Source organism: Micromys minutus, assembly GCF_963924665.1.
Source record: "Micromys minutus genome assembly, chromosome: 1".
Lineage (NCBI taxonomy): Eukaryota > Metazoa > Chordata > Mammalia > Rodentia > Muridae > Micromys > Micromys minutus.
The window spans coordinates 199,363,958-199,390,986 of record NC_137969.1 but is presented as its reverse complement, the minus strand read 5'-3'; the positions used below and the strand labels follow the sequence as shown (position 1 = coordinate 199,390,986).

The 27,029-nt window shown below is 42.1% G+C and overlaps 1 protein-coding gene across 12 annotated transcripts in view; it reads right to left on the bottom strand.

The window, feature by feature from the left end:
* Window positions 1-27,029, bottom strand: part of NPAS3 (neuronal PAS domain protein 3) — a gene marked incomplete at both ends in the record, with an annotated part of 788,566 nt that overhangs the window by 54,738 nt on the left and 706,799 nt on the right. For all 12 annotated transcript variants that reach the window (XM_080928919.1, XM_080928923.1, XM_080928924.1 and 9 more), the window contains one exon: window positions 11,331-11,449. In XM_080928919.1, the coding sequence (XP_080785045.1) occupies window positions 11,331-11,449 (119 nt within the window). The remainder of the gene's footprint in view (window positions 1-11,330; window positions 11,450-27,029) is intronic.

The window sequence follows — 27,029 nt, the reverse complement described above, 5'->3', positions numbered from 1 at the left end:
TTTGGGGAGTCAGGGACTCTCAGCATATTGAAGTGTTGGCTTGAAAGAAATGAAGAATTGACCAAGTGTTTACCTTTTAGTTCTTAGGTCCATTTAAAAACTAATGTCTATGAGCCCCTGTCAATAAGTGGGACAATTCTATAAACACATCTGTGAGAGTGAGAGCAATGAAAGCACTACAAAACTTGAAGAATATTAAGGACATCGTGCATTGAAAAGGTCATTTTTTTTTCCTTAGGGATGTCATTTCCAAAGTGGCCATCACTTTTATTGTTTGTACTACAAGTGCTTAGAAACCAGAGAAGATACAACATCAGCCATATGGGCTCTTGCAGATTGTCCTGAAGCTGTTTGTATTTTATTTTACTATTTTTTTTGAACAACTTTATTTGAAAAAACAAAGATAAATGAACAAATTTTAAGCATTTTTGCATAAAAGTATACGAATACATTTTTGTCAGTGCTTGGCTTTCCCCCCCCCCCCCAAAGGTTTGATAGTGTCCATTAAGGTCTTACTAGTTACAATGAGCATAAAGTACATGTAAAACAGGATGTAACCCGGAATTAGTCAAAGTTTTCTTGGTGTGTAAGGATTGAGCATAATGTTTTTTTTTTTTTTTTTTTTCCCTTGAACTTCACATAGTCTGTGAGTTGTTTCTGGGGTGTTCAGAGCTTTCTGGGGTTAGTATCCCATTATCAGTCACTGCATATTATGTCTGTTCTTTTGTGACTGGGTTATCTCACTCAGGATGATATTCTCTAGATGTATCCATTTTCTTAAGAATTTTGTTGTTATTGTTTCTGATAGCTGAGTGGTACTCCATTGTGTAAATGTACCACAATTTTTGTATCCATTCATCTACTGAAGGACATCTGGGTTCTTTCCAGCTTCTGGCTATTATAAAAAGAGCTGCTATGAACATTGTGGTGCATGCGTCTTTGTTGTATATTGGAGTGTCTCTGGGGTATATGCCCAGAAGTGGAATAGCTGAATCTTCAGGTAGTACTATGTCCAATTTTCTGAGGAATTGCCAGACTGATTTCCAGAGTGGTTGTATCAGTTTACAACCCCACCAACAGTGAAGAAGTGTTCATCTTTCTCTGCATCCTCGCCAGCATCTGCTGTCATCTGAGTTTTGGATCTTGGCCAATCTGACTAGTGTGAGGTGGAATCTCAGGGTTGTTTTGATTTGCATTTCCCTGATGGCTAAGGATGTTGAGCACTTCCTTAGATGTTTCTCAGCCATTTGATATTCCTCAGTTGAGAACTTTTTGTGCTGTTTGTATTTTAACATTAATTCCACTTCCCCAAGAAGGGCTGCCCAGTCAGGTACTCAAGAGGTGACATCATCTGAACCTTCCCATTTTAATTAGTAAAATAAAGGAAATCCAGTGACTGGGAAGGGCTAGGGAGGTGGAGAGAGGAGAGGTCTGAGAGGTCAGGGGAGAGAGGGTGGAGATCATGGCAACATGGAGTTTCCTAAGGACCAGCTAGACCAGCTAGACCCAGGTGGGATATATTGGTGTTAAAAAGCTATGAACATTAAGGATTTTATAGGTCTAGTATCTCATATAGAAGGGCAGTTTGTATCTTTGTCTATTTGATGCAATCTTGTTGTGTAGAGGGTTTGTGGATTGAGAGTTGAATATATAGGCCTGAATGAAAAGCTATCAGTTGTAGAGTTGTATTTGTGGGATTTTAGGCTAGAGAAACAGCCTGGGACAGAGGCAGTGAGCAGGCGGTAGAAAACCACCAGGGAAGACAGTTGTGTGGACAAGTTGGGCTATAGGGTGGCTCAGATCGGGCGCCAGAAGTGTGTGGCTTTGTATCAGGGTTGGGCCTGAGGAGTGAGACTTCAGGACCGATAGAGAGAGAAACAACTTTATATTTTTTAATATTTACTACAACAGGCTCCAGTTACTTCCTCAACTTTCTTCTCTATACAATGCAAAATGCAAAATGGAGGACCTGTAGGTTAATGACACACTTAGGTTGCAGTCACTGACATAGTTAGAATTTAGACACATCACAGAATGGCCAGTGATCATATCTCTGGTTGGTAAAATGCTGGCAGAAATGCCATATCCTAAGCTGGAACCACTGTCATGCCTTGATAATGGGAAATACACGCCTTTAGATCAGAAACAATGTCCAATATGTAAGGTGATACTGAAAACCACGTTCTAATGGACAACTATGCAGAAATGAGCAGAGACAACATGATTTAGAAATTTTGGTCTTATTGGTTCTTTGCTCTATTCGCATATTTTTTTCACCATGGTAACCTCTACCTATAAATTCTACTCCGGATTTTTTTTTCTTCAATTTATTATGGGTGTCAGAGTTGATTGAAAGGCAATAAATGTACAGTCTTGAAAAGTCTGAACTGACTGGCGGAATTTTTGGTCTCTGTGAAATGTCATCTATTGATTTGACAAGATAGCCACATTCTGAACAGCTTGGATGCTGTGTGGTGCTGAAGCTGCAGCCATCATTTCAAGACAACACGGAACCGAAGCAAAAGCTTCAGCAGAAGTACGAACGTGTCCAGATTTCAGGGCATCTATGAAACCTAGACTATGAGAAACTTTTGGATGGCGTCTAGTATTAAGAGAACAGCTTCCAACTGATGAATGCTCTCAGAAATCTCCAGTGCAAAACTGTAGCCACAACGCACCCTCCATTAGTGCTAGGCATGTGTAACTCGCTGTCACGCTGCTCTCTGAATGTAGTTAACTTCTTGGGCAAGCAGAGAACCAGTTTCCTATGACAACATTTTCTGTATTCTTTAGTTTCTGAGGAGTCATGGAATAGCGCCATAAGGTAGTGTACTAGTAAATACTCTAATGATTGGAAATGCAGCCTGTAAATGTTAAGAAGGGGAGAGGACGTAAAGTTGGATCGGTAGGGAGGAGCTGAGGTGTTGGGAGGGATAAAATATGATCAAAACATGTAAAATTTAAGAATTGCAGAAAAAAATCGCTTTTCAAAGATCATTTAAAAGAAAATGGCAATCACCACAGACTGACAGGAAATGACAGTGAGTGAGATGCTAATCTGTATCATTTTCCGAGTTAGTGTCCACAGGAATATTGTACACGTTGATTTGGGTAATTATATTGAGAAAGAGTCACAATTCCTTGAAATAAAATGGGGAAATGGCATTGGGCTTATAACTGTTCCAAGGGTCAGTCTAGAACTGACCAATGGTTCTCAACCTTTTTGTGGGTTTAATGCAGCAATGCTGTGACCCTTTAATACAGTTCCTCATGTTCTTCACGTTGTGATGACCCAACCATAAAATTATTTTTGTTGTTATTTCATAACTGTGATTTTGCTACTGTTATGAATCTTAATAGATGTATATTTTCTGGTTATTTTAGGTGACACCTGTGAAAAGGCCATTTGACCTTCAAAGGGTTGTGACCCACAGGTTGAGAACCAGTGCTTTAAATACCAATAATGTCAGATTAGCAAACTATAGGTTAAACTCTATTGTCAACCTGATTGGATATAGACTTGAGGTTGACATAGATCTCAGGGTATATGTGAGGGTATTTCTGGAGGTGAACAATGGGAAGTAACCCTTGCCTGAGGCGTAGGTAGCATCATCCCATAGGCTGGTGGTTCAGATGAAATAAAAGGGGAAAGAATAGAAAGGCACTGGGCATTCACATTCCTCTTTTCTGCTCCCTGCCCAGAGTGGTGTGACCTCAGCTTCTCTACCATGCCTTTCCTGCCTGTGCTGGATCTATGTCAACTTGACACAAGAGAAGGAAACCATAATCAAGAAAATGCCCCCTGTAAGATAAGGCTCTAGGAAAGCTTGTAGACCATTTTCTTAATTAGTGGTTGATGTAGGGGGACCCAGCCCATTCATTGTGTGTGTGGTACCATCTCTGGTCTGGTGGTTCTAGTGTTTGTAAGAAAGCAGGCTGAGCAAGCCATAAGGAGCCAGCAAGTCAGTAAGAAGCTCTCATCCTAGCATCTGCATCCTACCTCCTGGGTCCTACCATTTGAGTTCCTGTCCTGACTTCCTTCAGAGATTACTACAATGTAGAAGTGTAAGCCAAAGAGACCCTTTCCCCCCTTGCTTGGATCATGCTGTTTCATCACAGCTAAGACTTCTACAGTGGATTGAGGCAGCTGAAGGCATGAACCAAAGGAATCCTTGTCTATAAATTGTCCTTACAGTTTGGCCAAAGCAAAAGAGAAGTCACTGATCCGTGCTATCTGATGGTATGAAATGGCACACAGTCCTGTAGATGTTCCTTATTCACATTTAAAAAGAAGGGAAAGCGTGCAATTTGAATCAGAAAACATTTGCTGACTAACAGCTTGATGCAGCAGGCAGTGCTTGGGAAGAAAGAACATACCCAGCACTTACCATACAGTCTTAGGAAGGGGAAGGCATTTGGATTCAGGAAATATGGAGACTTCTTTGAGCCTTGCCTTTTACCAAGTCATATTTCTGCACCCCAGTTTTACTTACTTACTTTCAAAATTGGGAAATCAGAAGTAATTGCCTAAAAGACATATTATGACATTCACTGAAATTATAGGAAAATATTTCATAAAATGGCAAGAAGATGCTTGGTTGAGCCTGAGTGCTTTGATCTGTAGGAAAAACACAGAATTATGTACCGCTTCACTTTACCAATGAGGACACAGGCAGAAAAGAGCACGCGTGACTAGAGATGGAGGGTTTGGTTTCTTTCCATGCAGTAGGGAGCATGAAAACAGCAGTCAGTTGTGGGTGTCATAGTGGTGAAAAGTTTCCCAGGTAGCCAAGAAGCATTTTGGGAAAAGTAAACAACACGGTCAATACCATAGCACCATGATTGTAAGCATGTATTTCAGGGCAAGGTAAGGGTCTGGGCTAGCTGGAACATCCATGGAACCAAGACCGGCTTGGCAGAGAGAACCTGGGCTCAGCTTCCTAGTTATCCTGGTACTGTGAGCAGCAGATGATACAGCAGCAGGGAAGTCAATGGTCTCTGAGTCCACGGGAAGATATCCAAACAGAACATAGGAGAAGCAGGGAGAAGTAAGTTCTCCTGGGAGCTAATTTGGAAATGTCTCACGGCAGATCTGGACAGAGGCATTTGGGTTGGGGAATAGAAACTGGCTCAGGGAGACCTGGCCAAGTTCAGCAGTGCCCTAACACCAGCAGGGAAGAGGAGGCTTCTCGGTATTACGGACCTTCCTGAAGAATTAACCCAAGGACCAGAATTCCAAATACATGATAGAGCAAGATCTGTGCTAGTATTGCAAACACCCTGAAACTCAGCCTTTGAAATTAACTAGCTGTAATTTTGATGTTGAGCTCAGTAGCAGGTGCCATTGAAAATAATTCTTTGTATTTTATTTACTCAGGCCATTGGGTTTGTTTGCAAGCTACTTTACTCACTGAGCTGTCTTGCTAGCCCTTAGTTTAAATGTAGCATTTTTTTCTTCTTCCACTGCTCTGTCCTTCCCCCACCCCCCACCAGCCTGCATCCCTGTCTCTTTCTCAGTGCCTTTCTGAGGCAGACTTTCTCTGTGTAGCTCTGGCTGTCCTGGAACTCACCCTGTAGACCATATTGATCTCAAACTCAGAGGTCTGCCTGCCTCTGCCTCCCAAGTGCTGGGATTAAAGGCATGCACCATGATTGCCTGGCAAGTATGAATAAGCAATATTTTGCAATACTCATTTTAGAAATGACCTTTATCTACAAGAGGGACATCATAATGGAAAACATGATTTTCTGCAGTCTGAGTTGCTGGTTTGGGTACAGGGCTTCGGGGTATTCCAATAGATAGGCGAATGGGAGAAGAGTTGAGGACAGGGTGAACGTGCACCCAAAATATCTTTTAGAAGACATAATAATTTGTTCTTTTACTATGTTCTGAAGATGGGTTCATATTAGATGGGATTTTGTAACTAGATGAATGGATAAGCCCCAAGAATTCAAGAACCTATAGATGCAAAGTGAACTTACCATGGGAGGCTCCATAGGTATCATCAAATCTTTAAAGAGTTCTACGAAGTCCAAAAGGAATAACACCACTGGGAAAAGTATATGATCTTATTTATGCCATGGGACAGCTATTACTAGGAACTCTCAGAAACTCCCAGGACAAGAGATGTTTGTACTTTAAAAGACACTTACATGTGAACTTAGAGAAGGTAAGGCTTTCTTTAGCTAAATTTCACACCCCAATTAACAGCTTTTGCTACTATACATTTAAGACTAGAAGCTTGTCAGAAGTTATCAGGAAGCTCAATAAGCCAGTGGTTCTCAACTTGGGGGTCGTGACCCCTTTTGGGATCAACTGACACTTTCACAGGGGTCACACATATCCTGCATATTAGATGTTGACATCATGGTTCATAACAATAGCAAGAATATAGTTATGAAGTAGCAATAAGAATAATGTTATGGTTGGGATTTCCATGGAGTGAGGAACTGTGTTGTGGAATCACAGCACTCAGAAGCTGAGAATCACCACAATAAACCAGTGAATTACCAGTTGTTCTCTTGTTCTGATTCTTTATATCTTAGGGAGCCGTATGGCCTTTCAGTCATTCAGTTCAACATTTTGGTACCAAATTTTCCCAGATGAGGGTTGTTGGGGTTTGAATTTTTCCCCAGCACCACCCCCCACCGCCCAGTGACCCTTGGTGATCCCTGAGTACATGCCACACAGGAACAGCAGTCACCCCTGTGAAAGACACTCTCAGTACTGCAGAAAACAGGATAGGGACTCTTTGTTTCCTGAGTAGAGTCTGCCCTGCTATGCCATTAGAGTCAGGACATTAAATCGTGTGGGGATAAATATTCCAGAGATGAGGTGCTGGTGGGCATGCAAGAGCAGATTAGAAAGCTGGAAGATCCTCACTGACGGAAGCTATCCTCTGAAGACAGGAGCTGAGGAGACGACCCAATTAGCGTTCCTTTCCATAATTTCCCTGATTACATATCTCCGTTTGCCCCATGTGCTCTACCTAGTAAGTTCCCCCAGACATAGACCTAATCAAGAAGGAGAATACGGATGCAAGGCAATTTAAATGGGAGCTGTGCTATGCTGAGATATGTGGCCAACAGTGAGACCTAAACAACAGGGAGGCCCCTGAGGCATAAAAAGTGGCTTGACCAGATAACACGCTACTGTGGATTTCAAGGCAGACAGGACAGAAAGAACAAAACTTCATTAGAGCAATTCCCTGAGGTTTAGGGTGTGTCAAGTGAGGATTCCAAACTCCATTCCTGAATCAGGGGCCCTTCTTGGTTAGAATTCTTGGTTATGAGGTCCAGGGTGAGGAACCCTTATCTGATGCTTGGGGGCCCAAAGCATGAGATTTTACAATCTCTGCCTACATGACAAGAATTTGGGGATGGAACTGAAGTTTAAATCCAAAAACTCATTTATGTTTCATATATATATATACCTTGTGCACAAAGCCTGGAGGTAGTTTTATGGGTTATTTTAATACCATCTGTGCTTTGACTATGACCTGGCAGATGGAGTCAGGGGTGGAATTTTTCATTGTGGCATTGTGCCACGGGTCAGATGCTTCAAACTCTGGAGTTCCAGGTTAGGGGCACATGCCTTCTATGTGATCAGAACTCGGGTCCTGGAAAGGAGGGTGGGGTCCGTTAGACTCACCATACCCTGGTGCATTAGAGAAGTGGGACACTGTAAGTTACATCTGGAGGGTCTCAGGCAGAATGCTTTCCTTTTAAAAAATGCAAAGGACCATATACTGAGGCCCACCATGTCCGTGAGTAAAGCAGAAGGCTAGAGAGGGCCAGTTCTGGAACTTAATTGCCTGGCTTTATCCCAGTTCCCCGAGCTATGTGAGAGCTGCACAAAGCTAAGGGCGGAAGTCCACCCGTGAAAGCCTCAGTGTCCTGGCCTGCAAACTGGGCATACAATATGCAGACTGCACGGAGGAAATTTTACAATAATACGTCTCTGTGGATTAATGAGTATAGTTACTAATAAGTATGCAGTTTCCAGACTCAGTTGGCATTTGGTAACTGCTCCTTTTGTTGCTGTAAATGCTACACTGACAATCAGAAGAGATGAAGTCTTGGAGAAAAGGTCCATAGTCCAAGGTCACACACCAAAAAAAAAAAAAAAAAAAAAAAAAAAAAAAAAAAAAGAAATACAATGACCTAGACAGTCCTGTGTGGACCTTTATGGGAGAACCACATGTACATGAGGATAATAAATTAGAAGGAATATTGGAAGCACAGAGAAATTATCATCACAGTTCCTTTTTATTGAGTTTATTGTGTGGTGGTGGGTGATTACCAGTTTTATTGGGCTGTTTTATAAGCTGCTAGATTTACTTACTGAGGATGAACAGATAAACAGGGATGTTGTTCAGCTGAGTCCTGTCGCAGGCTCTGGATTAGGCCTTCCCCTAACTTTCAGACAAGGCTAATTAATGAGAAATGTTTGTTGCAAAGAAGGGGCAAGGCCAGGCCTGCTGGATGTTTCATCTTACAGGGGGTGGGGGTGGATAAAATGGTCGTGGACAGCAGATCTGAGCAGGGGCACATGACACCGGCTAGAGATGTCCATGGTTTCCTGAGACAAACTTCCTGACAGGCATGCTGAAGTGAGACAGGCACTCTGACACTTCATGAGGTAACAGGTTCTAGAACTGTTCCTAAATGCTTGCTAACTTTTTTTTGATGTTGTTCAAGTTTGTCCTTTTGAAATTTTGTCTCCTTTTTTTTTTTTTTTTTACAGTAAGGGGACTTTAAGGTTCTTTCAGATATCTACCCCCACCCCAGGTTGTACATGTGAGGTCCCGTCTTATTCATGACTCACAGGTGACATGCTGTCAATTTCGGGGAGCCTCCTGTGACCTATCCTGTGGAAAGTGTCTGTGCTCACATTTCCTCTCCTCCGTCTGGAGAGGGGAGCCTGGTGAGTGAAGGGATGGGGTATGGAATGAGCACTCTAAAGCCCAAGCTCCCTTTCCCAAGCATGTGACCTTGGGCAGGCTAATGAATTTTTTTCACCCTTAGTTTCTATCTATTAACTGAGAACAGTCTGAACACTCTCTTCCAGGACAGTTGTGAGATCTAAGCACGCCCAGCCTGTCCCAGGGCTCCAAGATGCTGATTGCTGTTCCCTTAGCTTTCATGACTCTCTAAAGCACTGCTTTAATTACTCGATATATTTCTCTCCCCACTCCGATGTTGTGAGCACTATGGAAGCAAAGACTTTGTATTGTTTGATGCTTGGGACTGTAGACTCTTAAAAACAAGGCCTGTAATGGAGCTCAAAAGTCTCTGCCACACGGGCGGTGTTCACAAGTCTAACTTCAGTTTGGGCAGCAAAAGTAGCTTTACTGAGGCGCCCAAATGAATGGTTAGTTACAACCTAAGGGGAAGCTTGGTCTGTTGCCTAGACAACTATTTGTCCTTATCAGTGTTATGGCCATACATACCACTCTTTTTTTGCAGGTCAAATATCTAAAGAGCTCTGTAAACTATAGGTTGTAGATTATGAAATTGTTTTGTTTTTCAGAAACTTAAATTACTCAATGATATTGAAATTATACTAACTATTGCTTTCCACTTCTGATATGCCCATTACCAACCAGCAGGATGAGAAAGGATGCTGGCAGGCAGGAAAGTAAGGGCAAAAAGGAAACCCCAGGACTCCCAAATCTGGAATGCAAACAATGACCCTTTCTAGAACTTAGACAATATCCCACATCTGTAGTCTACTTAAAGAATCCAGATGTGCTAATGCTCATGGTTCATAAGAAGTAAATATGCACCATTCACCAAGACAGGGGAGCATCAGTGACCATGAAGAATGGGCCTGCCTTCCTCCCCAACAATGCGCTGACATCTAATAACTGGATACAGGGGAAGCTACTGTAGGAACTGACCAGTTGCTCCTTCTTTGCTTTACGCCCTGCTAAAGGTCAAGGTTGCTTCTCCTGTGCCTTTCAGACTGTAGGACAGCTCAGCTAAAGGTCGTCCCAGGAAGGGTTTTCCACCTCCTTTCTTTTTCTTAAAACATTTTTTCTCTTAAAGAATTAATGTCAATGAAAGTGCACGCCTCTGACTTTACACAGCCGCTAGCATTTTGATGACTTACATAAAGGTTTTAAACCCTGTCAGTAATGGTTGTTAGCATCACCAACAATGCTGGCATCACCCTACAGAACACAGATAAGCTTTAAGGTCTCAGCCTGGAGCAGGTCGCGCTGGCACACGGCTGCTACATTCTGTTTGTGTTTGCCTTCCCATGTACAATAAATGCTGTTAAGTAGTGTGCTGTAAGATTGTATGATTCAGGTTTCCAAAGGCATTTCATAAATTTTCCAGCTCTTAATTTATGTTGCTATAGTAACTAGAATGTTGGGATTTCTTGAGATATCGTCAGCCTTAAAATGATGATGTTGTGTAGACTATGGCTCCAAAGTCGATCTCTGCTCGTGAGAAATGCATGCAGACCTTGTAGTTTTGAGTGTTCTGTGGATGCCTAAGTATGAGTAATGTCCAAGAATTATAATTTTAAAGTGAAGGATTCTAAGATTAAATCTGATTTGTGTGTGTGTGTGTGTGTGTGTGTGTGTGTGTGTGTGTGTGTCAGAGCGTATGTGGGTGTGAGGACCATAGTTTGCTGTCCAGTGTCTTCCTCAATTGCTTGCCCTCTTACCTTTTGAGATAGTCTTTCATTGAGCCTGAAGCTTGATAAGCCTCCTAACTATGCTAGTTGGGGCTGGCCAGCAAGCCCCGGGATCCTCTTGTCCTGCCCTCCTCAGTGCCACTCAGCCTGGCTTTCTAAGTGGGTGCTGGGGACAAAATTTAGAGTCCCCAGGTTTGTACAGCAAACATTTTACCTCCCCATCAACCCCCAAACTTGTTTTTATTTTATCAGCAAGTACAAATCTAGGTGATAATGGTATTGACTAGGGTAGTCATTTCAGAGAACGGGGATACTTTAAGGGGACTGTGGGAAAAGGGAGACTCTCATAGCATCTCTCCTAGAACAATGACCTGAAGGACCGACAGGAATTTGACTCTCCCTCTCCACCAGGAGAGAACTCCTAGTTGGTGCTGAAGCACTTGGCATATTAATAACTAATGGCTTGAAGGAAAGACATGGGCTTGGGCATTTGATGCACATGCTTTGTCTGAAGCGATAAGGTGGGGCTATAAAAATGTCTGTTGAGGCAGAAAAGTGGCCAGGGACCAATCCTGTGCAATACTTCAGGTCCCATGTGTTAATTATATGGACCCAAAGCAGTTGTGAAATTCAGTGTAAATTGTCTCAGATCGGCTATGTCCCCTTCCCAGACCCAAATTACCTTATATCCTGATGACTTGATGTGCACTCCACGTTTGGTCAGAGTTGATTTCATTCGGATGAAAAAAGACCGTTCAAGGGTGTTGTCAGTGGTTAGCAGACTCGGGCTGGTTGTCTCCACTGAGGAAGAGAAAAACACACACACATGTGATTTCCATCTCTGCACAGTGCCCCAGAGCTGCTGTTCAGGTGCAACCCTTGAGTTCACTAAAAATAAATGACTGATGGGTGCTAAGAGTGTTGTAATCAATTTACCTCATTGAGAGAATGTTTATTTTGCAGAAAAGAAAAAAAAAAAAAGAAAAAGAAAAAAATAAGGCGTCTAAAAGAAACTCCTTCCAGTTTCTAGCAAGAGCTTTTCAGGTCTTTTAATTTGCTGCAGCTCCCTGAGTGGGGTCTAATAGTAAGTGATTGCAGCTTCCTTTGAGCGTTGGCTGGCACGCTCAGAGGCAGTGCTTTGAAAGGGAAGGGCCCAAGTGTTGATGGGACAGACAGGGTATAGAAAGGATGTTGTGGCAACAGGGACGAGGTCCTGCTCATTGCTCTCCCCACAGCCTTCTCAGTTGACTCTTTTTATTGTAAATAGGAAGCATGCAATCTTCTCAGCTGAATGTGGATAGAGGTAAGAGAATGGGATGGTGCACAGGGAGAGGCAGAGAGAGAGAGAGAGAGAGAGAGAGAGAGAGAGAGAGAGAGAGAGAGAGAGAGAGAGAGAGAGAGAAGAAGAAGAAGAAGAAGAAGAAGAAGAAGAAGAAGAAGAAGAAGAAGAAGAAGAAGAAGAAGAAGAAGAAGAAGAAGAAGAAGAAGAAGAAGACGACGACGACGAGGAGGAGGAGGAGGAGGAGGAGGAGGAGGAGGAGGAGGAGGAGAAGAAGAAGAAGAAGAAGAGGAGGAGGAGGAGAGGGAGGGAGGAGGGGAGGGAGGGAGGAGGGGAGGGAGGGAGGGAGGGAGAGAGAGAAACTACCCAAATATCAAAGTCTCATTGCAATGGCTTGTTGCCCTAGTTGTCAGCCAAACAGCAGTCTGTTTTTGTACTTCTGATTTCATTTTTTAAGTATTTATTTTATTTTTAATTATGTGTGTCTGTGTTGAGGCTATGTGCAGGTACCCACAGAGGCCAGAAGAGGGTACTGGATCTCCTGGGGCTGGAGTTACAGGCAGCTGATGTGAGCTGCCAGCTGTGGGTGCTCGAAAGTGAACCTGGGTCCTCTGCATGAGGAGTAAATACTTGTTCTTAACTGCTGAGCCATCTTTCCAGCCCTTGTACTTCTCCACGTTTAATACAGGGCATTTTCTGTTTTAAGCAGAGTAGTTGCTCTTTCCCAGGAAATGCTTCTAGACTGAATAGAATATGCTTTTACCTGTGTGTCTCAAGTGCTGGGCAACCATAGGCTGATCTAAGACCTTTATCCAAGCAATGGCCAGAGGGCTATGGAAGGCAATTTTCTTTTAAAGAGATTTTGAAGAGATTTTATAAATTGAAGTATTTTCCTGCAAATAAGTTAAATTTGGGGATTTTATACTAATAAATATTCTAATTTTGGTCTCCTTAGATTTTTTTTTTTTTAATTGAAAGTTAAAAAGTCCATCAACAAACTGGATTTTTTTTGACTAGCTTTAATCTAACACTATTTTTTCTTTTCTTTTTCCTGAAACAGAGGTTAAACAACAACAGCAAACAAACAAACCAACAAAAAACATGTACTAAAGAGCTGTAAGAGGCTAGGAACCATGGCTTACACCTGACTCTTGGGAGGCAGAGACAGGCAGATCTCTGAGTTCAAGGTCAGCCTGCTCACATATTGAGTACCAGGCTAGCCAAGTCTGCATAGTGAGACCCTGTCTCAAGAGACAAAAACAAAAACAATAAAAAAAAAAAGAAGAAAAGAAGCAAGCTATAAGAATCCTAGGACCAAATATGTATAAAGGAGAGTAAAAATTGGACAAACTTCAAATAGAGGCATGCTATTTGCATATTTTAAAGAATAAGTAACCTCTGCTTTTCATATGAAATGTGTGGCCAGCATAGTCTCAGGCTCTGGGGTATCTGTGACCTAGGGGACTTATGATGTCATTCATTGCTTGGTAAGTCTCGGTTTCCTATGTTTGTAGCATTTCTACTCTGGGGTGCAGGACATTGGACAGCTGCCCGTTTCTTACGTGTCTCTTCCAAGGCTTTCTCTTTTTGTTTTAGAGAGCACGGATCTGATGTCATTTTAAATGTACAGCTTTTTATCACTCCAGGGAAAAGCAGAGCCATGTTATATTTAGTACTTTCATTTCTTCTGATTAAATATGAATTACTATGAAATTTTTCTCATCATCTAACACGCCATAATACGCCAACAGCTTTTTAATACACTATATAAGCACAAACTTCTGCTCTAAGAGTTTAATTTGCCCCTCTAATCCAATCACATCAACCTTATTTCTCTTATCAGAGATTCCCATTTTGAATTAAATGAGCTCATTAGTTTTAATCAAAAGCAGAGAGATCAAAACTTAAACGTAAATGCTTTAGATCAGAACTGTCAGTCAGCCGTGTAGTTCTATTTTACTAAGACACAAGATCAGAGACCCTTAGAACCAATTTTTTTTTTCTCGTAAGGGATGCCGAGAGCTTGAAGATGCTATATCCTTCTTCTTTTTTTTCTTTCTCCCAAGGACAGATTATACATTTAAGGTTAGACTTAATTTATAGCAGTTTTTCATCCTGGTGGAAATGAAAAAGTACCCCCATCTACTGTTGTCCCTTATACTTTTATTGACACCGGCCCTCAGAGACCTGAACTAACGTGAAGCCATCAAAATCACCACACAAGCTCGGCTTTTAAAAATTTAGCTCTGTTCAGCAAGATTGTGTTTGCAGAGGGAACAGAAATAAAGAAACTTCTCAAAGAAAGGAAATGTGTCTTTAGGGCTTTAGGGGTTGGGTTCTGGATATCCTCACCCAGTTGGGAGGGAAAGCACCTCACTGTAGAAGAGAAGGTCATCGAGGCACGCCGAGAAAGACTGAATTCAGAGTGAGAACTGCACAGTCAAACGCTCAGAGTGTGTAGGAGGAATCGAAGCAAGTGAAAGCACAGCTTCGCCTGAGCTGTGGAGCCAAACACCGTTCTAGCTGAGGAAGGAGCACAGCATCCGCCTCGTGTTACACTAGTAATTGCCTAAACATGCAGGGTAATGTTAATTACACCAGGGACAACTGGAGTGTAAGGAATGCTAAGGTCAGGTTCTGCCCCACTGATGCCGAAATTTAGAATCTAAATTAACCATCATCCTTTATTTCAAGAGCAAGGGGACCAAGGAGTCAATGAGATGTAGGTGGGGCACTCAGAGCTTGTTTTCAGGATGGTGACTTTCACTTCAACTGCCTATAGCTTCCTGGTTCTGGGCACAGGAGCAGAGGAGCCTCCACCTTTCAATGGGACTAGTGGCTAACTTATTCAGAGCATCCCTGCCGTGGCCAGGCTGTCCTATAGGGTAGCAAATGGTTGATTGCAATTGTGACAGTGGTGTCCTGTGACAGGTAAGGGCATTTATCTCAGAACAGCTCTTTGAGGGAGTGTCTTAGGTGAAAGTCCAGGTAGGAGGGGCTACTCTGGGGGAGGAGACACAGTGGTTGGGTCGGGGTTGTGGTTGTACTCAGGGAGGGATAAAGTGAAGGGAGAGGTTCACTTGAGATCTGTGTTCTCTAGACACAGTGGCTCCATCTTATTTCTAGGAAATAGTTTGGAGTGCTTTCTAGATGTGGAAAACGCTCCCGTCACCTCTCAGAGACCAGCTACTTGTGCCTCGTGCTCTGATAAGTTTGGGATTCCAGGAGGTTCTAACTACCACGTGAAACACAAGGCAGAGCGATGGAAAAGCTACATGGAGGGGTCAGATCTGAGTCATGTCAACTCTTAGCCCATGAAACATAAACTAAAAGATGCAAACATTAAAAGCAAGACCAACATGATGAAAAGGTAAATCAAAACACAGGCACATACACTACTTTGTCCTGTTGCATGGGGTCCCTGAAAGGTGAATTTAATGGCAGTTGTGAGCCATTTAATGCAGGTGCTAGGAGCCAAAGCTGGAGCCTCCCTCTGTAGGAGGTACATGTTCTTCCTAACCACTGAGCAACCTTTCCATCCCCCTCAACTTTCAAATAAATCTATATCGCTACATTGCTATATATACATTTTCGATATATTTTTAATAAAATTTACAGAAAAATCATAACCAAAGTCAGAATGTTGGGACACGCTGTAATCACAATGAGACATCATTTATCTGCTAGTGACCCCATTAAATGTGGACAGTGCTTCCCTCTCATCCTCCTTGGGACAGGAGCTGGTGGAGGGCGTGGCAGGTGTTGAGATAAATATAGGGTTTCCAGGACGGGAATAAGGGCCGTGTGCTTTCTGAATGCTGTCAATATCTGGTGTGGGGATTCCACAGGACACAGGTAAAACACCAACAGGGCCTTCATTTCAGTGTAGCCTAAGTTTCTGTGCAGGTCCAGTATCTGAACCCTCCAAATACCATCAAACCCCGATGCAGGCAGGGGAAAAAAATAACAAGAAAGAAAAAGAAAAAAAAATAAGTTTTAAGAAATGTTTCTTCTCAATAATAAGATATTTTCTTTGTATGGAGAAGTATAGTTTGGGTAAGTCTTTATGACATGGATTAAGACATAGCCATTCCTGGATCGCCATGCAAGACTGATTCTAAAACCCCCAAAGCTACCCAAATCTGGAAATCCTCAAGAACCGTCTAGGAAGTGGTAGAGCGGTAGTATGCATTGATAATTTGAAAACATTTAAAACTTTTCTATCACTGGAGGACAAACTGGACTTTTGAAGCTCCTTGGAGCTGATGCTCATCCCTTCTTTCAGACAAGGAGCTACCATAGAAGTAACCTCGTTTTCAGGCCCTAGTCTGGAGGCTCTGCAGTCTGACATCAGTCAGACAGTGGTGCTCTCCTAACCTGGGCTTTAGAAGACAAAGTAGACTCCCTCTTTCCCTGACTGTGAATCCTCACAGATAGAAATCATTTTATCATTGGGGATGTCTTTGAAGCTACAGAATGATTAGTTCATACTGACCAATGCAAACGGTAAATATTTACTATATTAGCATATCAGTATGTTACCAAGTTATCCCAGCCAGAGTGCAGATATGACAAATATTTACCTGACTCTAAAGACTTTGATGTTGACAGCATGCCTTTCTTAGCTTACTAGTATACTTTTAATCTCCATTTAATCTTATCCTAAGTAGCACAAGGCAGCATGACAGACATCTAGCTTTGATCGCTTATGACATCCAGCATGGTTCATTATATGTGTAAGTATGTATGTGTATGTATATATACATATAATCATTGCTTTGGATATGTTACATATTTATTGATATGGCTGAGGAGATATATATATTCAGTAGCAAATATTCATTAAATACTGACTTATCAAACCTTCCCAACCTACTGTATAAATGGCAGTCTAACCATGAATCTTTTAAAATCACAATGAAATCCAGATGAAATTTGTGGTAGACATTAGCTGCCACAAATTCTTCAAAACTCCTATATTTCAAAGGTGGTGCCATTTCCTGTTCCTTGAGTAGGTGTGGGCTGGACCTGGTGACTTCCTCTTACTAAACAGCCTATAGAGAGTGGATAGTGTATGGCTAGCTGGTCCTTCCATGGCCTCTCTTGAGTCGTGGTGGAAACCAGTGAGCTGTTGTGACAAACTCAGTAAGTTCTATAGAGAGGCCAATGTAGCAAGAGCCACATTAATAACCATCTAGCCCTGGGGAGCCTGCCGATGACTGTACTCTGGCTTCCACGGTACGAGAACAAGGTGTTCTTAGGTTCTCACTCCCAGGAGCTGCATGAGGCAGTTTTGCCTTTTCAAATGTTCAAAGACATCTGAATTCACAGTAGCCGTGTTCGTCATGTTAAACTTTCTTGAGATAACCCTAGCTTTGTGGAGATACAGGATGACCAAGGACATGGGTTACACTGGTCCACAGTGGGAATGAATGCTTGCCAGAGAGTCGGAGGCTGGCAAACTTGCACGTGTAGGGAATATGGATTGCAATATCAATTTAATGAAGAGAGGTCCAAGGGCTCAATTTAATTTTTAAAATTTTTTTATTTATATGAGTGCACTGTAGCTGTCTTCACACACGCCAGAAGAGGGCACTGGATCCCATTACAGATGGTTGTGATCCACCATGTGGTTGCTGGGAATTGAACTCAGGGCCTCTGGAAGAGCAGTCAGTGCTCTTAACCACTGAGCCATCTCTCCAGCCCAAGTGCTTAGTTTTTTAAAGTTGCTAATTTTTCAAAAGCTTCTCACAATAGGACCACAACTATGCGATGTCCCAAAGAGTGACTGTCTTTCCAGCCCCACTCATCCCTCCGGGTTACCTGTGCTGAGGATCGTCACCTGCTTTCTTCCATTTTCACTTGACCCTGCCACTTGCCCAAGCTATCGAGGCCTCTCTCCTCTCCCTGTGCTTATCTGAACAGAATTGATTTTTTTTTTTTCAAGAATCATTATTGCAGTAGTACGAGAGGGTTGGCTGCATCTTCAGGTAGAGAATACTTTGTCTTTTGAGAGTTGTTTTTCATCCCATGGGTCTGTCTGCCTTTTCCATGTCTCAAAACTACAGCCCACAGGATACCACCGTGGGAATGGTAGCCCTGGTGGCAGTGCCAATCACTGCCTGCTGTTTTCGTGGTTTTTCCATGCTCTAGAATGTCCTTCCCCTCATGGGCAGTGCAGTGGTAGGTATCCTCGGCTCAGTGACCTCAGTGTCCACTGGGGCACTTACTCTGGATTGGCTTAAAGCAAGCCACATTTATGTCAGTCTCACCAGGGCCACTTCCTGATCCAAGTCACCCGTCTGCAGCTCCGTTTGGAAGCTTGCAAATCATTAACGGAAACTCCAGAGCAGAGCTGAGAAATAACTGTGGTTCAATAATGACGTAATAAATTCCTTTCAAAGTAACATTAAAAGTAGTCTGGGGAGGGGAGAAAGAGACTGAGAGACAAAGAGACAGAAAGAAGAGAGGAGAGAAGAGAGAGGGAGGAGGAGAGGGGAGAAGGGAGAGGAAGGAGGGGGAGAGGGAAGGAGGGAGAGAGGAGAGAGAGAAAGACAGACAGACAGAGAGAGAGAGAGAGGAGAGGGAGAAAGACAGACAGAGAGAGAGAGAGAGAGAGAGAGAGAGAGAGAGAGAGACTAGAGAGAGACACAGAGAGAGAGACTAGGGAGAGACAGACAGACAGACAGACAGACAGACAGACACACACACACACACACACACACACACAGAGAGAGAGAGAGAGAGAGCGAGAGAGAGAGAGAGAGAGAGAGAGAGAGAGAGAGAGAGAGTTAACTCTAATAGCCTGCCAACCCTGGTGCTCTCTGGCTTGACTGGGGATGGGATCCTAACATTGGGTGGCTTTTCAGGCTCCCTGTGCCTGGCAGGGCTGCTGCTTGAGGCTGTCCTCTGAGGGAGCATGTGTGGCAGCTGCCTGCAGCAATCAGTTGCTGTTTGGGTGATACCTCTCTGGAAAAATATACACAGTGTCAGAGATGAGCTGCTACCAGTGGGTGTTGGCATACACAACTACTAGGTGGGAGGGGTCTAGGGGAATGGCAGGGATTGTGAAGATCACCTCAGAGAACATGATAGCCACTCTGACCTGAACTGTAGTGCCCCTGCGTGCCAAAGGACACATGGTTCCAATACCGAGAGCCAGTGTTTTAAATCTTCCTATAAATGTTGCCACTTGAGGGGTCTATTCTGGAGGGAAAATGTAGCACGTTCTCCTCCGACACAGTGTGGATTCCATTACCAACACTGTGTATGGGACCGAGTGTGGCAATGCTTTTATCGCCACAATAAAAGGGTTACGAGCCAATTCTTCATAGAAAAGACCCACACGGCTTCTTCTTTCCTCTCTGTTTCATTTCTGTACTTCCTTCCCTTTCTTTATACCTTCTTCTCCATTCTTCTTTTCTTTACGATACCTCTGATACCAGACAAAGGGCATCTGGTCTCAGTCTTTGTAGTACGATACAAAATAATACATAAACACCTTTGTGAAGGCAGCTCAAACCCCATGTTTTCTATTAAAAAGTCATGTTCAATCTTCACTGTTGATAGAACCGAATAGCTAACGCAGGGAACATTGTATATCAGAAAGGTCAATAGTTATTATGAGCTACAAATATATTTTTTTTTTACCCTTCAGGCTGTTTAGTGCATATCACAGCATGAGCAGCTGTCTCCTTTAATGCTTTTAAAATTAGAATTCCCAAAGAAGAAGAAAAAATTATAGTTGCCATGATTGCTCTTTGCTTTTGTAAGTTTACTTTAATATACTATTTTATATACATGAATCTTCCATGCAGCCCACTCACGGAGTGGCAACTGGTTACCAGTGTCCTGCTGAACTACCATGCTCGTCTTCTTAGCATCACAGGCCAAGTCTCCATCTCAGGCACAGAGGCTTGTCAGGCTTTGGATTTTAAATGCAGGTATCTAGAGGAGCCTGTAGGAAGGTGGCAGCAAACATGTGGCTGCCCTCTGCCTTCCCTTGCCCCGAAGCTGGTAGGTAGAACTGTGCTTTGAGGTGGGAACAGCCTGGTCTCATCAGATGCAAGGTCAGGGAGTGGACCAAAGCAGTGGAAGCCAGAACAGCACTCCCCGGTCCAAGCACAGGGATTCAGAGCAAACCTTTTAGAATGTCAAAGGTTGCTCTGGCTCTCTCCTCCCTGGCCCTGGAATGTTTTGCCTTTGCTTATCTCATGTAGCCTCACAAAGACAACTTCTTTTCAGTTGTAATAAATAGTTATTGAGTGACTCTAATAGTGGGAATGTGACAACACACACACACACACACACACACACACACACACACACACACACACACACGGCATTTTAGATATGATGCTTCCAAATATTTGTTCAAAGTTATGATGAAGTTCTTGTCTTCAGTGGAGGACTTCCTGGGCCAGAAGCAAGGGAAGAGCTTGTGAACATGGCTGTAGCATTTAACGGCTCTTAGGGGTTCCCACTGGAGATATTCTGAGGAAGCAGATTCTACAGAAAGAGTGGGAAAGGACTGAGTTAAGCAATCTTCTCTTCTTGGTGATTTTTGGTGTTAAAAATAAAGGGCCCCGAGCATGTGCGCTGATTACGCCACTAGAGCTCAGAGTTGCGTGCATTGGAAATGCCAGCCGAGAAAACATAAAGCTAAGAGATATTTAATCAGTACAGAGAAAGACGTGAACTTCTGAGATGGGGGAAAGAGAGAAGGGAGGAGGAGATGGGGGAGAAAAGAAGGGTCAGGAAGGGAGAGGTGTGAGTGCTCTGGGAACGCTGTAAATTGAACCATCAGTCAGTCAAGCAAAGGCTGGTGAGAGAAGGAAGCCGGACAAGGAGGCTGTGATAGGCTATTTGGGTATCAACAGAAAATAGATACTAAGATGACACAGTAACCACCATAAAAGGTTTGCTACAAGCTGGGTGCTAACCTGGCCTACGGAGTGAGAACTTGTCTTACAGAAAATAGAGATGACAACTGTGTTCTACAGTGCTCTGAGGTTATGGCTTTCATGTTATCAGACAGCGTCAAGACAGCAATGGATCCTGGGGCTCTGGGGACCAGTTTAAAACAAACATTTTAAGAGAACATTATAATTCATTCATTTATTCTTGTCATTACATCATTTAAAAAACACAATTTTTAGTGGTTATACAATATTTCTTCAGTATCAAATCCTACAGCTTTACTGCTGTTTCTTAGGGTAGATCCTTTGAAAGAATCCTATTAGCCTAAAGGGCAGAAACTGATTTTTTTTAAAAAAGGCTCTTAATATGTCTAGACAAACCGATTGCCTGAGAAGTTGTCCTGTGTCACTTGATATGCCTGTCAGCCATGTTCAATGCTGTTTACTGTGACAGTCATCTTAAAATATGTGTTCTTATTTGATAAAAAGGCCAGATGAGCCAGATACAGAGAAAGATGCTTATGGGGAGCTTGCTGATAAGCCATACGCAAAAACATCTTACATGTTTAATTTGCATTTCTATTTTTAGTGAGGATGAATTACGTTTTAATACATATTTATTGGCCATTTGAATGTTTTCAGTAAGCCATGTATTTATGTTCTCTAGTTTCTAATTGGGCTTTTAGTATTTTGGTTTTCAGTTTGAATGAGATCCTTGAGTATATTAAGGTTATTAACTTTGACACATTTCTTGACAATATCTTCCTATTTGTTTGGCGTTTTTCTTCCACTTAGCTTATGATGTTTATTGGTACTGATATAGTTTAAGACACACATGTTTTCCTCCATAAGTTTCTCTCAGTTTCTCCTTTAGCAGAATTTTTTTTTTTCAGTCTTGAAAAGGAAACACAGTGGATGTTCAAACTCTAGGTGAGTCAGTGATTCTTCAGGTCAAGGAACTTTGTGTTTACTGGTTCCCTCCATGAACTCTGATTCTGCCATGCTGCCACCTTGTGGTCGGAGGTATGAAGAACAGGAGCTGGGCTTCTGAACCAGGTCAGTGATTCAGTGATGTTGACAGCTAGCTGTACTGAGAACAGGGACAGAATGCTATTTGCTTTAATATGCACTATATATAGTGCATATTATTATATATTGTATATATATATACACACATGTATATGTATATAAAATGTGTATTTGTGAATGCCTGCATATATGTGTACATCATGCTGAGGGGCTGGGAGAGGGCACGGAATCCCTTGCAACTGGAGTTACAGGTGGTTGTGAACTGCCTAATATAGAGGCCAGGACTGGAACTCAGGTTCCCTCTTAACCTCGGACCATCTCTCCAGCCCCCCCCCCCCTTTTAGAGCATCTTTTAAAGCTTTTTCAATTTAGGCAAAATGGTGTGGAAAGGGCAGCAGAAAGAAACCATGAACACTCCTCTCTTGCACAAGAGGAACTGAACTGAGCTAGTCAGAACACTGCTATGGTTCAAGAGTGTGGCCTAGAGAGGAATGGGGCTCAGTGAGGCTAAAAGGAATAGGGCTTGTAGGAAGGCTGGTGGTGATTGGAAAGCTTGCTTCTAATTAGAATTTCTAGAGAAAATCCAGGGCAGCCTATAAATTTGGATTTTTGGATAAACAATTAGTGATTTTTTTTGTATGATCCATAATTTCATATGTTTCAAACTGGACTGGCAATCCTGTATTTTCATTTATTTGCTAGGCTACTGGCTGCCTAGAAGATTTTGGATGGCTGCCGTGATGTGCTCAGTAGGGATGTGGTGGGGGTGAGGGAAGTCGGGGGAGGGGGGGTCGTTAGAGGACAGGCCCAGGCTCCATTAGTTCCCATGATGGGGAAATGATGAGTGTCCAGAGCTTTTCACTGGAGGGAGTGGGAACAGCAAGCTACAGCTGAGGACTAGAGTGTAATTTGGTAAGAGGAGCTTTTACAGATTTATCCTCTCAAGAATCAGGCCTAGCATAACGGTATACTTTCTATCTATCTCTCTGTGTGTGCATGTATGAGTGTGTGTGTGCGTGTATGTGAGTGTGTCTGTATGTCTCTTCACCACTCCTGGAATAAATAGCATCTTCTGCTAATTTACTTAGCTGTTCCTATAGAATAAATCTGGGTGTGTGTGGCTCTATCCCAGAGCATCTTGAAATGGTTACTTTTGAGATGTTTTTAGATAGAGGTACTATATCAAATCTATCATCAATAAGAAATTGGAAGTTATTGATTGGGGAAGAGTCTTAGTGGCATTGTTTCACTTGGTAATAATTTAGAGAAGCCAGAAGCTGGAGATGGCTCAATAATTATCTTTATCTCCTATTTTGCTAATGAATATCTATTTAGGACATCTTTAATTAAACATGTTTTCCTGTCTCGTGATTCCAATAAGTTTTGATGACCAGGGTTTCATCTCCCGACCTAAAGCCTTCCAGTCTTCTGCAAGACATTGCTCTCCTTTTGCTGTGAGGAGGTCAGGGTTTCACCACCATTGTCTTCACCTGCTAATGTATGTGTGGGCACAATTTCCATATCTGAACTCCACGTTAGGTCATTTGTGTATTTTCTTCAAGGCTGTTCATAATATTCCCAAGTGGTGGGGATAAAAAAGCAGTCATTTTTTTTAACGAGTCCATTTACATAGCTTGCAGTTAGACCTGCCATGGGATTGCCTTCCCTTCATCAATTAAAAAAGATAAAGGCCATTGCTACAGGTCATGAAGGAAGTGGGGGTAAGAACAGCTTTTGCTCAAACTGGGGCCAAAGCAAATTTGTTGATATTAATCACTACTATTTTTTTTTCCTGTTTCATAAGACAGGGCGATCTTTTCAAATGGCACTTTCTAATGACACATATAATACATGTATTTAATATATGAGATTAAATTACATATAAACTTACCATCAACATCTCAGCATCGTATCAGTGGACTTCTGAAGCCAAACTGTATATATTAGGATGTTAAGTAACTACTTTCAAAGCTGCTACCACTTATTCCCCATTGCCTGGGAGCTGGATGCTCTCTCTGCATTCTTTGTAACTGTTTCATGCTTAATTCCCTCAACTGTAGGGGCTCTGGAGAGTTACGGCTACCCTTGTTCCAGGTCCTGGATTACTTGACCTTCCTTGAGAATGAACCATCGGTGGCAATAGGCTGCCCTTCGCCCACCACCCCATTTTATCCTTTCCTTCCTTGCTAACAAACTCCACTTACACATCATTAGTGAAGTTCTGATATTTTTCAGAACTGAATTTTGGAACAGATATGTGGATTTAGATCATATACATGGAGAAAATGACCCTGCCATGGTGTCTGCCTGTTTCCTTTCGAACCAGTCCAGTTATAAGCACAGATAAATAAACCTAGAAAGGTTCCCTTAAAAGGATTGATTGGTTATTTACATGTAAAAACACTTGAGACCAAGTGTGCTTTTCTGCTGCAGAGAGACTGGGAAATGTTTTGGATTCACCGTACAATACAGTGTAAGGATTATAATGATTAGTGACGTTCACTATTTACATGAGAAATAAAAGTGCCTTATTTTCACCTGGCAAGTGTGCATATTTCTTTTGTGTGTTAAAGTGGTGCATGCTAAATTCATGTTATATTTGAAAATTGTGAACATCCGGTGTTCTTGGTGAACCAACTCATATCTATCTATAGGGAAGTTAAACTATGAAAACAGACTGGTGAGGCAGGCCTAGGAAGCCTCTGTTTGGATGCGGTATTTACAATAAAAGGCTTCAGTGTTATTGTTGATACCAATAACCAGCATCTACAGTTCACCTTCTGAAAGTAGAATGCTGCTACTTGAGCAGGCAAAATATCTCTATCTATACACACACACACACACACACACACACACACACACACATACTCACACACACATACCCCCCCACATACCCCCCCCACACATACACACACACACATACCCCCCCCACACATACATACACACAGAGGTGATATAAAAAAGAAATGATCTTTCCATCAAAAGAATTTATTCTAAGAAGCATATAAGCATATATTTTTTCCTAGACAGTTTGGAGTGTGGTGTTTTAGATGCATGTAACTTTAAAACATAAAATTAGCAATACAAATCCTTGCTATTTTGACAATTATTTTCCTTTCACTTTTAGCTTGTTGAAGAAGAGAGCAAGCATTTAGACACATGCAGAATATGTAAGCTCAGCAGGGTGATATTCTTGGGATTTTCCATATTTATTCATATATGTTTCCACCATTGTATTTTCACTACCCAAGAGCCCAGGCTGGTTTTTTTTTTTTTTTTTTTTTTCTGAAGTCTGAAGATCACCCCATGGATTAACAAATGATTGAGGATTCTCTCTTAAAAGACTCTTTAAAAAACTGTCAGAATCAGCCTGAGACAAAGATTTATTATGAACTATTTAAAGGGCTTAATATATGTATCCCCAATGAGCCCTTGGAGCAAACTAAAAAGAAGAGTGGAATTCTCAAAGAATAGAAAAAAATTCTCCAATGCCCCACTTTCTTCACACCATGATTACTGTTTACTCAAAGGATAAAATGCCTAACCTGTCACACGGAGTCTTCAGAAGCCACGGTCCTGCTGATGTACAGTAAAAACAAAACAATGAAGACCGACAGTAATATGTGCGAGAAAGGCAGCTGTAATTTACTTCCTAACCTGTTCACTAACACACTAATGTGCCTACATCGTGTAGCAGGAGCTGATCCCTGACCCATGCAGCAATCAAACAACTACCCAAGTGTTGGCTGTCACAGAAGCTGGGACCATCACCTTAATTATACGTTCCCGGATAACAAGCCTTCCCTTAATGAGCAACTTTTCTCTTGTGTGTGTCCCAGCCCACCCCTTCTGTCCTTGAGAAAGGACCACTGCACTTCACTGTAGCTGGAATTTGTGGAGCATATTCATAACTATCCTTCCTAACAGGTTATAAACACCACCTGAGCAGCCTCTCTGCTTCATGAAGATACCAAGACATAATTAAAATTATAGGCTTATACCTTGGGAGACTCCAGAAGAGAGGAACTTCAAACCAAAGGAAAAGTCTTCAGTGAATTCAGAAGCCAGCCTTTGTCTCTCCATTTATTATTATTTTTATTTGTTTATTTGTAATTTATATAATGCTAATACTAATACTACCAATAATAAAAAATAGATTGCTTCAGAGGGATTTATATTTTACAATGAGGTTTTCCTCTTTAATGGAGATGATCTCTATATGAACCTTCCTTTATTTTCTTGTCCCTATAACTGTTCCTAACTCTGGAGTGAACTGGTGCTTATGCCTGATATCTGATACATGTAAATAAGAGGACTTTACAGGGAGTTTTACCTGAGACTTGGGGGAAATTGTGCCTTCCTATGGAAAGAAGACAAAGAGCAGAGGACAAAGAGTGAGACAATTCATTGCGACATGGAGATTTATTTCTGTAATGGCCCCAGCTTAACACTACTTTGAGGCCAGCTCATCAGAAAGGAAAATCTATACACCCTGGTGACCAGTTAAAGAGGAGGGATGGACTTGGCAATCAGATTTATTGGTTCAATTCCCATTTTATTTCAATCTCCACAAGACCCTGTTTCCTTTCCTTTCTAATAGGCTAAAACATTTTCTGCAAGGCAGTTTTGGTATATTTGGTAGAGTAGATGGTCATATATGTGTCTTTAAAGAACTCAGGGCATGGAGACTGGTCAATTGGTGAAGAGCTTGCACCCAAGCATGAAGACCTTAGTTCAGCACCTTCTTGACCCTCAGCACCTTCATAAAAGGCAGACACATGTCTAAATCTTAGAGTGGAGATACAAGAATCTCTGGCACTTGTGGGCCAGGCAGTCTAGATGAATTGGCAAGTTCAATGTTCAGTGAGAGATCCTGCCTCAAAAAATAAGGCTAGGAATGATAAAGGAAGGTACTCAACATCAACCTTTGGGTTTCATGCACCACCCAACATACAAATAAACACATGTATGAATGCATGGAACACACACACACACACACATACACACACACACACACACACACACTCAGAGAGAGAGAGAGAGAGAGAGAGAGAGAGAGAGAGAGAGAGAGAGAGACTCTAATGTGTACATATTCGAGTAGAATATATGAACCAATACATTTAAATCATTTAGGTTGACACATGTTAAGACCTAC